A 13,693-nucleotide genomic window follows, 5' to 3' on the forward strand; every position below is an offset into this window, starting at 1 on the left:
TATGCAATTTTACTTTGTGGATTAATGCGCCAACAATTTTTGAAAAAGCTGTAGGCTCTCAAATCCATTCCTGGTGAGAATACGAAAAAATCTGCCAGTTATCAAAAGATCCGTCTTTTGAAGAAGTTAAAACTTGGGAGCTTTGACAATGCTCATTTCATTGCGTAATACTGACTTAAGCTTTTCTAAATGCTCTATATACAATAAATCGATTGCATTACTTCAAACAAGGAGTGGCAATTATGCAAGTGTATACAGCTTCTCACTAAAGTCAATGCAGCTGCCTGGAGACTTCAATCTGAATCATGCCAACTTGAGGACTGTAAATACTACAAGTCGTATTGCACTATGCAGCTACATGTACAGCCATATTAGGATGGTATCGTTCTTCAAACGCTGCAGATGGCGTCTGTATCAATCTCCTTTTTCTTCTCCTAGAATCGATTCCTTACCGGTCGATGTCCTTATAATACCATGGTGTTCTGGGTAGCTTACCTTCATCAACGTCTCTCTACAGTGTTCTAGGTATAAAAGTGAAAGCAGCTCAACGAATCACAAGTTTAATGTAAAGTACTCACATAGCAGTACAAAGTAATCAGTTACTCTATCTTAGAATCCATGCGTCTCCAGTTCCTTACAGTCATCCTTTTTGCCTTGCTCACCTTCACTTCACCTGGCTCTGCCCAACTGGGAGCGGTTGATGGCGAAAACGTCGCTGCATTTGCTTTGGACACTTGCGTGATTGAAAAATGTGGGAGAGTTGTAAAATTCACCAAGGAAATCCGCGAGAACCCTCCCAAGTGTGTGACTGACTGCTTGCGTAAACGTTAATCGAATGTAAACTAATTCAGGGAAACGTGCGCATCATCGTGGCAAAACGTACAGGTAAAGTTGTGAACTCTTCAATTACTATCGCGAGTGCAGATATCTAAGCTGACACGAACATTAACTATAGATGCTGCATACGTTCCTTTTCTAGTTTTGTCGGCTCTAATAAAAAGGTTTACGTACATTCTCGCGTTCATTTGAAGTCAGTTACAGAAGGAAGAACAAGTAGAATGGCATCTTGAGATATACGATGTTTATCTGTGCCAAGTTTTACCAGCCATTGTATGCATAAATGAAAGTAAAGGCATGAAATAGCATTATTCATTTTCCTAGACCTTTCAATAGAAAGCATTATGATGCACATAGGAGCGCGAACTACTCAAAAGAGTGAAAGGCGCTCACTGGGGACTTAAACAAATTCTTATCGCTCCAGGCGGGCTAATGAAGCTTGTCAATAACGTCCATACGTGGTTGATGCGTCAAGTTGCCAAATCCAAGCAAGAAACCGACCTTACAGTGTCGGATATTCTACACGACATGTGAGATGCAGCTATCTTTATGCTTTTTGAAATACTGTTATGTAATACAGCGTATAGTACGCCGAGACTACTGCAGAACAAAAGCAGGAAGGGATCTTGAAGATACTTTCGTCCACGATCTCTTGGACCTCATACTTGAAACGATATTTAGCTCAGCCGACATCTTTGCTCAACAATGGTAAATTAAATATGGCCAAATCGTTGTACGTAAATTATCTTATAGTTATTTTTGAAAGGCATAACGGAAACCTACTCGGTGGGAAGCGGAAGACACCGAGTAGAAACGATCGCCCAGACTGGGTATCCTTCGTTAAGCCGTAGAAATCGCGAACGGACCTTGCTGTCCGTGAAGTCAAACAGCCAAACCGACCATTTTCTTCACCAAAATCAGACTTCGTGAAACTTGGCGGCAAAATGAAGGTAATCAAAACCGGAGCCGCAAATCCCGTTGTTTGTGGCATTCTGATCCAAGCTGAAGATAGAGTAATTGAGGGTATTTTCTAGAGTTTGTTTGTTCAACGTATATCATGGATCTCAAGCCATATACCGAATGATCTGTCTGACAAAGTTCAATTGGGTTAATAGCGCCTGTGGTCCACCTCCTTGTGAGATTAGAGAGTATATCACAGCAAGGATTCGTTTTAATTTATCATATACTTGACCTTAGCGGTTCGCAGTTAAGACTGCCGCAGCCGTAGAACAATGCGAGCTTGCAAAGGCAATGGCGAGAAAGTGAGGGAAAAATACCAAATGGCTAGCATTTGCTCTCCTAGAACAAAAGATCCAAAAAGAATCATTAAAATGTAAGCGGATCCATCTGCTACTACGGTCAAGTCACCCGCTGTGGATTTTTATGAACACCAGAAACAATATGCTTACAAAGTGAAAGGAGCAATGCTTCTCACACTTAATGTTTTGGAGTCTGCATTCCATTTTAAATGTATGTATCTATTAGATACGACATTTATTCTTTGCTAACATTTATGCTTTTACTTTGTCGGTGCAGCTCCGAGATGACTCACCTCGCGCCACCTTTGATTTGACAGCGGCGGAGTCCCATCAAACGCAAAGATCAAAATTAAAAAAAGTCAATGAGCAGTTCTTAGATCTTCTGTCTTGTCACCGCCTCAATGAGCACCTTTGGCAAACTATTCCGAGTAACAACCTACGGCGAGTCGCACTGCAAAGGTGTCGGCGCCATTGTCGATGGTTGCCCTCCTGGAATGGAGTTGACTGAAAGCGACATTCAGACACAGTTGTCACGTAGACGTCCTGGTCAGAGCAAACTGACAACTCCTGTAAGCTTTATTTATTCTTATACACGCGGTCGCCGTTTTCTGACCTTCGCTGCAGCGTAATGAAAAAGACAAGGTCACAATTATGTCCGGTACAGAGTATGGCATTACTTTGGGAACGCCGATCGGTCTCCAAGTACCCAACGAAGATCAGCGACCGCACGACTACAGCGAGACTGATATCTACCCTCGACCCTCTCACGCTGACTACACATATCTTCAGAAATACGGCGTTAAAGCCTCCTCAGGTGGTGGACGTGCATCTGCTCGCGAAACTATTGGTCGCGTTGCTGCCGGTGCAATTGCAGAAAAGTATCTGAAGCTTGCGCACGGTGTAGAGATTGTAGCTTTTGTATCCAGCGTCGGAAAGGTTGCGATGCCATTTGTGCGAGAATTGGAAGATTCCGAATCTGTTCATCCCGAGTTCTACAAGTTCTTGGATACCATCAGCCGCGAACAAGTAGATGCCGACATTACACGCTGCCCGCATCCAGAGACCGCAGAAGCTATGAAGCAAGTAATCACCAAAAAGTCAGAAGAGAAGGATTCTATCGGTGGCACTGTCACCTGTGTAATCCGCAACTGTCCTGTTGGTTTGGGTGAACCATGCTTCGATAAACTGGAGGCCCTCTTGGCTCACGCTATGCTGTCCATCCCTGCTACCAAGGGTTTCGAGTTTGGTTCCGGGTTCAACGGTACAAAGATGGCAGGACATCTTCACAACGATGCTTTTGTGCAAAAACAGGATAAGCTCGGCACAGCAACCAACTATTCTGGAGGTGTACAGGGTGGTATTTCCAACGGCGAGAACATCTACTTCCGCGTAGCCTTCAAGCCTCCAGCTACTATCTCTCAAGATCAGAAGACTGCCTCCTACGACGGCGAGGCCGGTACATTGGCAGCTCGCGGTCGTCACGACCCATGTGTTGTCCCAAGAGCAGTGCCCATCGTCGAGTCTATGGCTGCCTTGGTTATCATGGAGTAAGTGATCTGAGTCGGTAATAACTTTAGGAATGTTGATCCTGACTATGATTGCTCTCTAGCGCCCTCATGCAACAACAAGCTCGTCAAGCTGCTGTTTCTCGTCTGCCTTCTGTCAACATCCACCACTCTCTCCTTGGGAAGCCTCCATCTCCATCTCAATAAAAATAGAATGCAAGACTTAGAAATTCAGGAAAGAAGATATTATTTACGTTTGAGGGAATGTTAATCGGGTGCTCGGGCGGATAAGTTTTTTTTTTTCATTTTTGGGCAATGACTCAAATTTCGGAAGAGGTGCATCTGTGCGCGTAAAACTGTGGGAGGTACTTTCCCACCTTTTTCCTTCATTTACCTTTTTTATTTGTACATTTTTTTCTCTTTGGCTTTCCTTTTCATGTAATTATAGAAATCTTGATGGGAAAGAAACCCATCGGGGCAGCATACAAGGCAAACGCATCCAGTGACGCTAATCGGGCAAGGCATTGGTCTCCGAACCCGAATGCCTTATCCAGCAAGCATTTTTCTGCCCTGCACGGGCAAACAACCCCCATGCATACTTCTTTCTTCTTCTACTTCTCTCTCTCTCTCGTGCATGTCTTTATGTAATTATCTCTACAAATGAATTTTTTACCATATAATCCTGATCTACGTTTCTCACGCCGTATTGATTAGCAGTAAATACGTTTCTGCGAGGACCTCACTTTTGCACTACTTTTAGCAAATGGGGTCTCCAAACAAGTAGGGTATCTATACGTGCATAGTAGTTTTAAGCCGTCTAATACGAATTGTTTGCTGCAAGGATCATTTGCAAACGTTAGCACGCGAACTCGTACCCTTGGAAGTTCTCAAGGTAAGCAACTGCCACGTGACAATTCATGCAGCAGCAGCGTCCTAACTTGCTTGGATAGGCAGAGTCGTCATTCTCGGTAGGAAACGCATTGCTTTCTAAACATTGCTTTGCTGATTACATATCAAATGTGATGTTATCAGGATCGGGATGGGCAGGTAATCATTTACAAGAGCTATGCCAATGAAATCGAGAATATCTAATCTTGATTTTTGTCTTTGAAGGATTCAAGCTCATGCGGCATCTCAACAAGAGTGAATACAATGTAACTGTTGTATCTCCAAGGTAGAAATCGATACAAAATATATCGGCCTGCATCACTTACTCAACGTCATTTGGTGATAGAAACCATTTTCTGTTTACACCGTTGCTAGCAGGGTAAATAAGATCGTGATCGAGTAAAAAAGAAAAGAAATCTATCCCAGATTACTGACAACTACATTGTAGAACATCCGTCGGTTCCCTGGAGCCGCGATGCATCACTGAACCCGTGCGCGGTTACTCTGTTAATCTTGATTATCACCAAGCTTGGTGTGATAATATCGGTAATTAAATGCGTTGGCTGCAGAGAAAGAGAGAGAAAGAAACATGATGTAACTATCTCGCAATTGCCTTTCTGTAGATTTCAAGAATCAAAAAATTACATGTACTTCCACTCTGGATGACAGTAAGCTAGTCGTGCTTGTGAAAGAAAAGATTTATCGGTGCTAAATCCCATCCAGATAAGGGCGCGACATTTGAACTCGATTACGATAAATTGGTGATCGCTGTTGGTGCATATTCCAACACATTCAACACGCCTGGAGTGAAAGAGCATGGCTACTTTTTGAAGGAGATCAGTGATGCACGTAAAATCCGTGCTCGTATTTTGGAATGTAGGCAAACAATAATATTCAAAGTGTAATCAACTTCTAGAGTCTAACATGATAGCGCCTATTTAGGCTTCGAATACGCCGCGCAGCCTGGCGTGTCAGAGGCAGAAAAGCTCAAGAAGCTACACTTTGCGGTTGTCGGTGGTGGTCCCACTGTATGTTTTGTTTTGGAAACTGCCGGGATCCTAGCTAACGGCTCAGCACAATAGGGCGTCGAATTTTCGGCTGAGTTGTATGATTTCATCAAGGAGGACTTGTCAAGATTGTATCCTCAGCTTATCAAGCACACTCGCATGACTGTGTACGACGTTGCACCAACTATTCTAGGTTCATTCGACAAGAATCTGGCAACTTATGCGACTCGCAAATTCCAGAGACACGGCATCCAAGTCAAGGTAACAACGGCGACGTATAAATGCACTGAATAATTACATGCAAACCTAAATTTCATATTCCATTTAAAGACAGGTACACACGTTTTGTCTGTTGAAAAGGATGTTATACGCACAAAAGAAGAAGGCGATGGTAAGAGAGTAAAAGCACTCCATTGTCAAGTATGTAGCAGGATACTTAATTGCGTGTATAGTACCGTTTGGCATGTTAGTTTGGGCCACAGGCCTCATGCCCAATCCGCTCGTGCAATCTTGTAAGGCTGTTGCCAAAGAAGAGCGTAGTCAGCGGTAAGAAAAATGAGCGTCGCTAATCAATCAACAGAACTATACATAATACTCTATTATTTGATAGTCTCTTGACGAATGGCAGGCTGCAAGTGCTTGACATGGAAACAAAGCAGCCATATCCCAATGTGTAATAATCTGAAAATGCTTTGTAATATGTACCAAAGTTAACATGGAATCATGCAAAATAATAGATATGCACTTGGAGATTGTGCCACGATAGAAAACTACGCTCTACCTGCGACAGCTCAAGGTAAGCTCAAAGCATATTCAGGAATTTTCGATGCAGGAATCCTCATTCCATATTACCATCAGTTGCAAACCAACAAGCTATTTATTTGGGAAAAAGTAAGCAGAGAACCATACAAAGGAATACGCAAGGTGCTTACAAATCGCTTTAATCTTTCAAGCTCTTAACAAGGAAGCAAAGACCGGCAAGGTGCAGACGGAAGACTTTAAATTTGCTAGCCATGGTTCCATGGTGAGTTGATGTTGTAAAGACATTAGAATATCTTTATATTCCTTTTGGCTGATTGCCTTTATGTAGGCGTACATCGGATCCTGGGAGGCGGTTATAGACATGTCACCCGTTCATGAAAAGGCCAAAGAAGGTGGTCACATGGCTTGGGTGTTCTGGAGGTGAGATGGGATTGTCTCTAGATACAGCACGACTTGTCATTGCTAATCCTTCTTCAAAGATCTGCTTATCTTAGCATGAGCGTCAGCATGCGTAACAAGATCTTAATACCCATGTACTGGTAAGTCCCTCCAAAATGAAAACGCTTATCCAATGTAGCTCACTGTCCTATTCTCCATAGGTTCTTGACCTGGGCTCTCGGCAGAGATATCACTCGATTTTAGATAATAGACTTTTTTCTCATTTCTTGTCTTTTTAAAAACAACAAAGATGTGCTTTTGTAGCTTTAAAAGAAACCAATCCTGTTGAATGATTTGCGCAATCCCAAGCCTGAACAACTTTACCCAAATTGGTTCAAAAAGTCAGCCCTGACGGAGACGGCGTTAATCTCTTTTGAACTGTTTCCAATTGTTGAATCCCACCTTTGCTCAAGCCGCTGTACAAAGCTCCGGTGGAAAGCGATGGCCTCGGACAGCGATTATGATGACAACTTTATGGCAAGTATTCTAGCGAGACAAGCTTTTTGCTGCGATTGTTGGACAATTCCTGCAAAGGATCTGAGTTGCTTACATTGGACCTGTTTGTAGCTCGATGCTGAAGATACCATGGATGAGGACAGCGATCTGGAACTGGATGAGTCTGCGAGCTCCGTAGGCGACTCTGGTAAGTGTTCCAGACGAACCATATTAAATGTCCACTTGACACTTTGACTCAACAGGAAATGAAGACTTTGCCGATACGGACATGGTATTCGACGGAGCATTCGCCGAAAAGCCGCAGCACAAAGCTTACGAAGTAGAATATGGCGTGCAAAGTAACGCTAATCTCGTGAAGATACAAGATAAGGAGATTGAGCAGGTTGCCACCATATTAGGTGAGTTATTGCAACAGGGCGGCGATCCCATGAGCTACCCCCACCCCTCTCCTCGCTCTCGTTGCTTACAAAGGATTCCATATCCCACCAATGCAGGGCTTTCACAGGATGATTCAGCAACTCTCTTACGATATTTTCGATGGAACAAAGAAAAGCTGTTTGAGCGATACATGGAGACTCCAGACAAAGTGATGCGATCAGCAGGGATCAACACTGGCGATGATGCCAATCAAGCAATTATGCGTGCCAAAGACCTCCCTCTAAAGGAACCCTTTGTGTGCGATATTTGCTGCGACGATGATCCTGACATGGAAACTGTCTGTGTTGCTTGCGGTCATCGCTTCTGCAAAACATGCTACGTCCATTATCTGCAGCAGAAAATTCAAAATGAAGGCGAAAGTCGGAGGATCGAGTGCCCGCAAGATAAATGCAATGTCATTGTCGATGAAAAAACCGTGGAAAAATTGGTGGATTCCAAAACCATGGCGAAATACCGAACACTTCTTAACCGCACATTTGTGGATGACAATGATTTCCTGCGCTGGTGTCCAGCCCCTGACTGTGAATATGCTATAGAGTGTCATATACCCAGCACTTCTTTGACATCTATAGTTCCAACTGTACAGTGTGCATGTGGTTATAAATTTTGTTTTGGCTGCGGCCTGGCCGATCATCAGGTATGGAGAAAAATAGAATGAGGATGACATTATTTATCCGATGGTCAGAAACCCCTAAATCTAAACACAATTCTCTCACTTGGATAGCCCGCTATATGCGCCATCGTAAAGAAGTGGCTCAAAAAATGCGAAGACGATTCGGAAACTGCAAACTGGATCTCTGCACATACAAAGGAGTGCCCTCACTGTCAATCAACAATCGAGAAAAATGGTGGTTGTAACCACATGACCTGCAGGAAATGTCGCCATGAATTCTGCTGGGTTTGCATGGGTAAGGAGAGTGATGCAATACTGCAGGTAGAGGCATACCATTGAAGCATAAACTGCAGGACCGTGGTCGGAACATGGTACATCGTGGTATAACTGCAACCGTTACGACGAAAAGAGCAGCGAAGAAGCCAGAGAGAACCAGACCCAATCCCGTGCTAGCCTTGAACGCTACCTGCATGTGAGTTATACATGTCATCATTTAGAATTTGCGAAATTTGCTAGAGCTTATCGCTCTGGATAGTATTACAACCGATATGCGAACCATGAACAGTCGGCTCGATTAGATCAGGATCTGTATCTCAAGACTGAGAAGAAAATGGAGGAAATGCAGCAGACAAGTGATTTGTCCTGGATTGAAGTACAGTTCCTGAAGAAGGCTGTTGACGTGACAGTTCAGTGCCGCATGACTCTCAAGTGGACTTATGCATTCGCATTCTACCTGGCGAGAACAAACGAAACTGAAATATTTGAGGTAAACAATTAACGTCCAAACAAAATTATGTATAGCATATATTAATCCGATACAATTCGTCAGGATAACCAAAGAGACTTGGAAATGGCTACGGAGCAGCTTTCAGAGCTCTTGGAGAAGCCTTTGGAACGCGATAAGATTGCGCAATTGCGACAGGCTGTGTTGGACAAGTCTGTGTATGTGAAACACAGACGAGAAATTCTCTTGGAAGACACAGCCAAAGGCTTATTAGATGGACGATGGAATTTCTTTGTGGATCTCAAATAAATTCTCATTTCTTTCCTCATTCCTCCTGTAACGGTACTTGATGGAATTGTATTACTCAAAGTTTTCCAAAATTGGACATAGATGCCTGATTGTTCAAATAATAACAATGAAATTGATAACATGAGCTTGTAAACTATAAATGCAACGATTCTTTTTTTTTTGTACTTTCTTATGCTACAACGACGAAGGCAATGTGTATATACATGTGGTGAGATGCAATGTAGTTTTTAATCATATACAGCCAGGTCCTTGAAAGTTTCATGGTATACGGCCTTCATCATGATACCCAAGGGAGTGATCTTTTCCCGTTTTTTCGGTTTAGGCTTTTCTTCGCCATCTTGTGTCTTTTCATCTTGGTCTTGTTCTTCCTCTTCTTCAGCTTCTTCGCCTTCAATGAATGTCTTCATCAACGCAGCAGAGTAACCAGAGAGCAATGCACAGCCTTCAACATCCTTTGTAACGGGGATAGATGACTCCGGACGCATGTAAGAATAACGTTGACCAGACAAGTTCCACCACACGATTTCGGGCACCTCGTAGCCAGCCTCTGCAAACAATTTCTTGATGGTATCGTAAGTAGTTTCCCACCGGTTCGCAAAGGAGCCGTTGCAATCGAATTCCATATCCGTAAAGACAAACAGCCGCTTGACCATGTCTTTCTGCTTGAGATTGTTCTTCTTGGCGATTGGAAGGATAACATCTTCGAATACGGACAACAGATTTGTAGATCCACCCCAAGGAGCCCGACGGACCTTTCGCACTTTTTCAACAAAGGTATCTTCTGGATCCAAGTTGATTGCTTGAGCAACTTCCGTGAATGAGATCATGGCATTTGTGAACGGTGGTTTTGCTAGTTCCGCCAAAAGGATCGAAAGACCAATAGATGCATGCATAGGAACGACCGGAGAACCGTATGCGTCCATCATGGATCCAGAGACGTCGCAGACAGCAATGGCTTCACCCACGCTTGACTTTTCATTATCGACAGCGCTGCTCCGAATAGATTCCACCAATGTTTTCCACTGAGCATTGGCTCGGTTAGCTTCGAGATCCATCAGAGCTTGCTTAACTTTTTGGTCGTTGCCAGCAACAGGGATTTCAAACAAGCCGGGATTGATGATCTTCCACACCAGTTCGACGAGTTCGTGGGGTTGCAGCGTAGCGCCACTGATAGTGCGTTTGCCCTTGATTACAGTTTCCATATACTGCAGGAACTCCTTCTCGGCATGCTTGTAAAAGTTGGCGCTGTTGCGATGCATACACTTTGAGGATACGTGAGAAAAATCAATGTTCTTCCACTGGTTGCTGGACATGAGAGATTCGGTAACAACCAACGCGCCGCGGAGAGGGCTAAGGTACTCCTTGCGATATAGTTCGCGGACCTTGTTGAGATAGTGTTCGCGAGTTTCTTCCTTTTCTTGGTGAGCCGAGGGCGGGTAAAGGGCTTCCGCGATAGACGTTGCCAGCAACGTATACTTGTCGTGTGCTCGTCGCAAGGTTGGTGCCCACTTTGATGCCAAGCTCAAGCCCTTTGCATCAGCGTATTTGTCACATTTGCTGCCGTCGTTCTTTTTAGCCTTCTTGTTGTCCTTGAGCTGCTGCAAATCCTTGCTGAGCCGGTCTGCAAAGAGTCGTGCAACGGTGAAGTGCAAAGATCTGTACAGCTTGTCCTCTTGCAAAAGTTTGGATATGCGCTCTTGTCTTGTTCCACGCAATGCCCGCTTTTCATTTTTCTGTGCCTCCTTTTCTTGATCCAACCGTTCTTGGATCTGCGCAGCGCGTTCAGCGCGTTTCTGAGCTTGCTCTTGCTCCGGCAAGTCCCTGATCGATTCGTAGAACTGTTTGCTGTTGGTTTTGCGCTCGGTCCATTTCTGGAAGCTTGTCTTTGCCTTCTCTTTCCGCTCGGGTTGCTTGCGATTCAATGCTTTGAAAGTGCTGTCTGGGTTTTCGGGACCGGTGAACAGTTCCCCTTCCACGTACAAGGTGCAGAGATTCGCCAAGTCCTTCCAGTAGCCGTGCGTCGCAAAAAGAGCATTATCATCCTCTCCATCTTCATCCATCAATTCCCAACCTTCTTCCTTCGCCTCGCGTTTTCTCTTGTTGTTCTTCTTGAGGGGGATGCAGCCAGCCACTAGAAGTTGCAGGTTACGCAATGCAGTCTGAGGATGATTCTTCAAAAGCCAGCCAAATGCGACGTAAAAGATGTCATTCTCGCTTTTGCCTTGATGGATGGAGCGCGCATGCCAGATGATGTGCAAAGTAGTTACGGAGTCTTGACGCCAAGCCTTGTCGAGGAGAGGAATAATGACCTCAAGCGAAGCTGACTTGCGCAGCTCGTTGTAAAGATCCAGACAGGCATCAAGTGTAGACAAGTGCGCGACAGCTCCATTTGTCGTAAGCTGAAGATTTCCTATCCCTGTCAAAGCATCCATGAACGGGGAAGAAGCCGCAGCCGCCGACTCGCTCTCGTCCATGCTGCCTTGAGGGACCTTGAGCTCGTGGACGATGCCATCGGACAAGGACTTGATGTCGTTATCCAAAAGCGCTTGATCGTGAAGAGCGTCAAAGTACGGCAAGGAAGCAGGGAAGGTTTGGAAAGACATGAAAAAAAAGGGAAGAAAAAGAAGGTTGACAAAAAAAATGACAAGGAAGAATAAGAATTTATATATCCTGCGTAAGTGACACGACAGAAAATTTGGGCTTAGTTTTGCTGCGCCTAAAAGGTTACAATCAACTGATCCCAGTTTCCATCCTGCTGCGACGTCCGGCCGCAGCTTAGCGTGAAAGAAGCAGAAAAACTAACATCACGATTCTGGTAAACATTTTACTACTGTGCTACCCTTATCCTCTGATGAGTTGTATGCAAAGCCTGCAATACAGTACGTCCACTAGACTCTGGCAAAAATTGTCAACTAGACTCTCTGATATGTTCCATCCATGTTCGACATTAAGAGTGCTGTATGCAATGCATTTTTTGTTGTCTTCAAAAGACTTCATGCCCACCGATGGAGGGTTCCTCGAAGATGTATGCTGCTAATCTCAGAGTCAGTCCTGAAAATACACAAAATATTTAACTATCTAATTTTCCTTGACAGCAACATTATATAGTATGTTGCTTAATAAAACGAGAACCGCTTTCGCGCTTAGAAAATGGTTGAGGTACAAAATTCAGTCGTCGGGCAGTTTTCAATCCAGTTTACAAACACTACGCCAATGAACACTGACAAAGGAGACAAATCGACAGATCCAACGTCCTTGCTGCAACATGTAGCTGCAAGATCGAAGCTCATTAGCGACAGAATACAGCCTAAAGGCTTACCGCATCTTGAACGAGGATTCAACACGTTAGATTCAGAGTTGAAAAAGTACTCGTCCAAAGTTTCGGACATCAGCGACCCTGACGCCGATGTCAAAGCGTACGTTACATGAAATTGAGAAAAGCAATGGTAGACTAGTTATTGAGCATCGTGTAGACATTACTTTTTGTCAAAAGGTGGTGTCAATACTCCCGTGTTGATGCGCGATCTGGGCACGATCCACATTGGCGCGGCTGCAGATAGCCGCCAGCCTATACAAGATACAGACATTGAAGTATGGCATAGAAAGCACAAACATCGAAAGTATTACACGTGCTGATTCTGGTTCTCTAGGGATACTTTGCACAAAGGCGGACAGATACCATAGTGGATGCGATTATGGATGGCAAGCAGGAGGTAGAATTACTCACCGGCATTGCTGTACATTGCTTGAGGTGCTAACGAAAACAAAAATGTTCTGTATCAGGCAATAAATGGGGCTGAAGATGACTATGATCAAGAATTCCAGGCGAGCTGGAATGGACTGCGGACGACGCTGTCGGGTGGTCGACAAACAATTGACAATTCAGACCAAGCTTCGCTGAACCTTTCAAAATCAAAAGTTGACATGTCACGGATAGTAGCTGCCGGCCATTACCAATGAAGATCGTCAATGTAATCATTGTTGTTATAGCTTGCTACCACCTGTCAGCAGCAAAATCTACGATCCCCCGATTCCCGACATCCATCAAAATATATACATCATTGTGCATGAATTTTCTTATTGTTTCCCTGACATATTGTAACAATGAATTTCTGTCGTGTTCCTGCTTCTTTACCGGTTTCTAGAGCATGCTGGGAACATCTGCATGCTTTTTTCGTAATCCAACGCGAGCATGGATAGATGGATGAATATCCATGCGTGTCACACGCGTTGTTGTGCTACAACATCTTTCGATCCAAGGTCCGCAAATCGAAAAATGTTTTCCAAGCGACCGGAGAGCATTACTCAAGGTGGTAGTTTCGGGGTCTGTAGCTTAAGACTCTAGCCATTGGTCCCATGTGATATGGATAGAGAGAAGTTAATTTCTATATAGATTTATGATACGGGTGAATCAACCAGTCGAATAAGTGAGGAGGATTTTCAGTGAACCAAATTTC

At 44.1% G+C, this 13,693-nt stretch overlaps 6 protein-coding genes across 6 annotated transcripts; 5 read left to right on the plus strand and 1 right to left on the minus strand.

The window, feature by feature from the left end:
* Positions 1–274: 274 nt before the first annotated feature.
* On the plus strand, positions 275–831 carry VTP01DRAFT_6095 (uncharacterized protein; the record flags this gene model as incomplete). Its single annotated transcript, XM_069384958.1, has 3 exons — positions 275–379; positions 439–516; positions 583–831. The coding sequence occupies 3 exons, from the start codon at positions 275–277 to the stop codon at positions 829–831; spliced, it is 432 nt and encodes a 143-aa protein (XP_069234623.1).
* A 1,666-nt stretch (positions 832–2,497) lies between these two features.
* On the plus strand, positions 2,498–3,808 carry VTP01DRAFT_6096 (uncharacterized protein; the record flags this gene model as incomplete). Its single annotated transcript, XM_069384959.1, has 3 exons — positions 2,498–2,665; positions 2,721–3,643; positions 3,706–3,808. The coding sequence occupies 3 exons, from the start codon at positions 2,498–2,500 to the stop codon at positions 3,806–3,808; spliced, it is 1,194 nt and encodes a 397-aa protein (XP_069234624.1).
* A 427-nt stretch (positions 3,809–4,235) lies between these two features.
* Positions 4,236–6,900, plus strand: VTP01DRAFT_6097 (uncharacterized protein; the record flags this gene model as incomplete). The annotated part of the gene is made up of 21 exons (XM_069384960.1): positions 4,236–4,245; positions 4,319–4,381; positions 4,443–4,493; positions 4,552–4,569; positions 4,634–4,648; positions 4,715–4,775; positions 4,836–4,868; positions 4,938–5,035; positions 5,113–5,157; positions 5,213–5,365; positions 5,432–5,517; positions 5,572–5,757; positions 5,827–5,887; positions 5,949–6,042; positions 6,107–6,169; positions 6,234–6,292; positions 6,355–6,387; positions 6,450–6,520; positions 6,587–6,678; positions 6,738–6,797; positions 6,858–6,900. The coding sequence occupies 21 exons, from the start codon at positions 4,236–4,238 to the stop codon at positions 6,898–6,900; spliced, it is 1,395 nt and encodes a 464-aa protein (XP_069234625.1).
* A 237-nt stretch (positions 6,901–7,137) lies between these two features.
* Positions 7,138–9,236, plus strand: VTP01DRAFT_6098 (uncharacterized protein; the record flags this gene model as incomplete). Its single annotated transcript, XM_069384961.1, has 8 exons — positions 7,138–7,173; positions 7,264–7,339; positions 7,395–7,550; positions 7,647–8,227; positions 8,315–8,498; positions 8,557–8,675; positions 8,739–8,969; positions 9,033–9,236. The coding sequence occupies 8 exons, from the start codon at positions 7,138–7,140 to the stop codon at positions 9,234–9,236; spliced, it is 1,587 nt and encodes a 528-aa protein (XP_069234626.1).
* A 227-nt stretch (positions 9,237–9,463) lies between these two features.
* On the minus strand, positions 9,464–11,839 carry VTP01DRAFT_6099 (uncharacterized protein; the record flags this gene model as incomplete). The annotated part of the gene is made up of 1 exon (XM_069384962.1): positions 9,464–11,839. One exon carries the CDS (start codon positions 11,837–11,839, stop codon positions 9,464–9,466), a length of 2,376 nt encoding a protein of 791 aa, XP_069234627.1.
* Positions 11,840–12,449: 610 nt separating this feature from the next.
* VTP01DRAFT_6100 (uncharacterized protein) lies at positions 12,450–13,196 on the plus strand (the record flags this gene model as incomplete). Its single annotated transcript, XM_069384965.1, has 4 exons — positions 12,450–12,652; positions 12,710–12,827; positions 12,887–12,949; positions 13,020–13,196. 4 exons carry the CDS (start codon positions 12,450–12,452, stop codon positions 13,194–13,196), a joined length of 561 nt encoding a protein of 186 aa, XP_069234628.1.
* Positions 13,197–13,693: the final 497 nt, after the last annotated feature.

The sequence above is a fragment of the Rhizomucor pusillus genome (assembly GCF_041956525.1).
Source record: "Rhizomucor pusillus strain CBS 183.67 unplaced genomic scaffold VTP01scaffold_29, whole genome shotgun sequence".
NCBI classification, from domain to species: domain Eukaryota; kingdom Fungi; phylum Mucoromycota; class Mucoromycetes; order Mucorales; family Lichtheimiaceae; genus Rhizomucor; species Rhizomucor pusillus.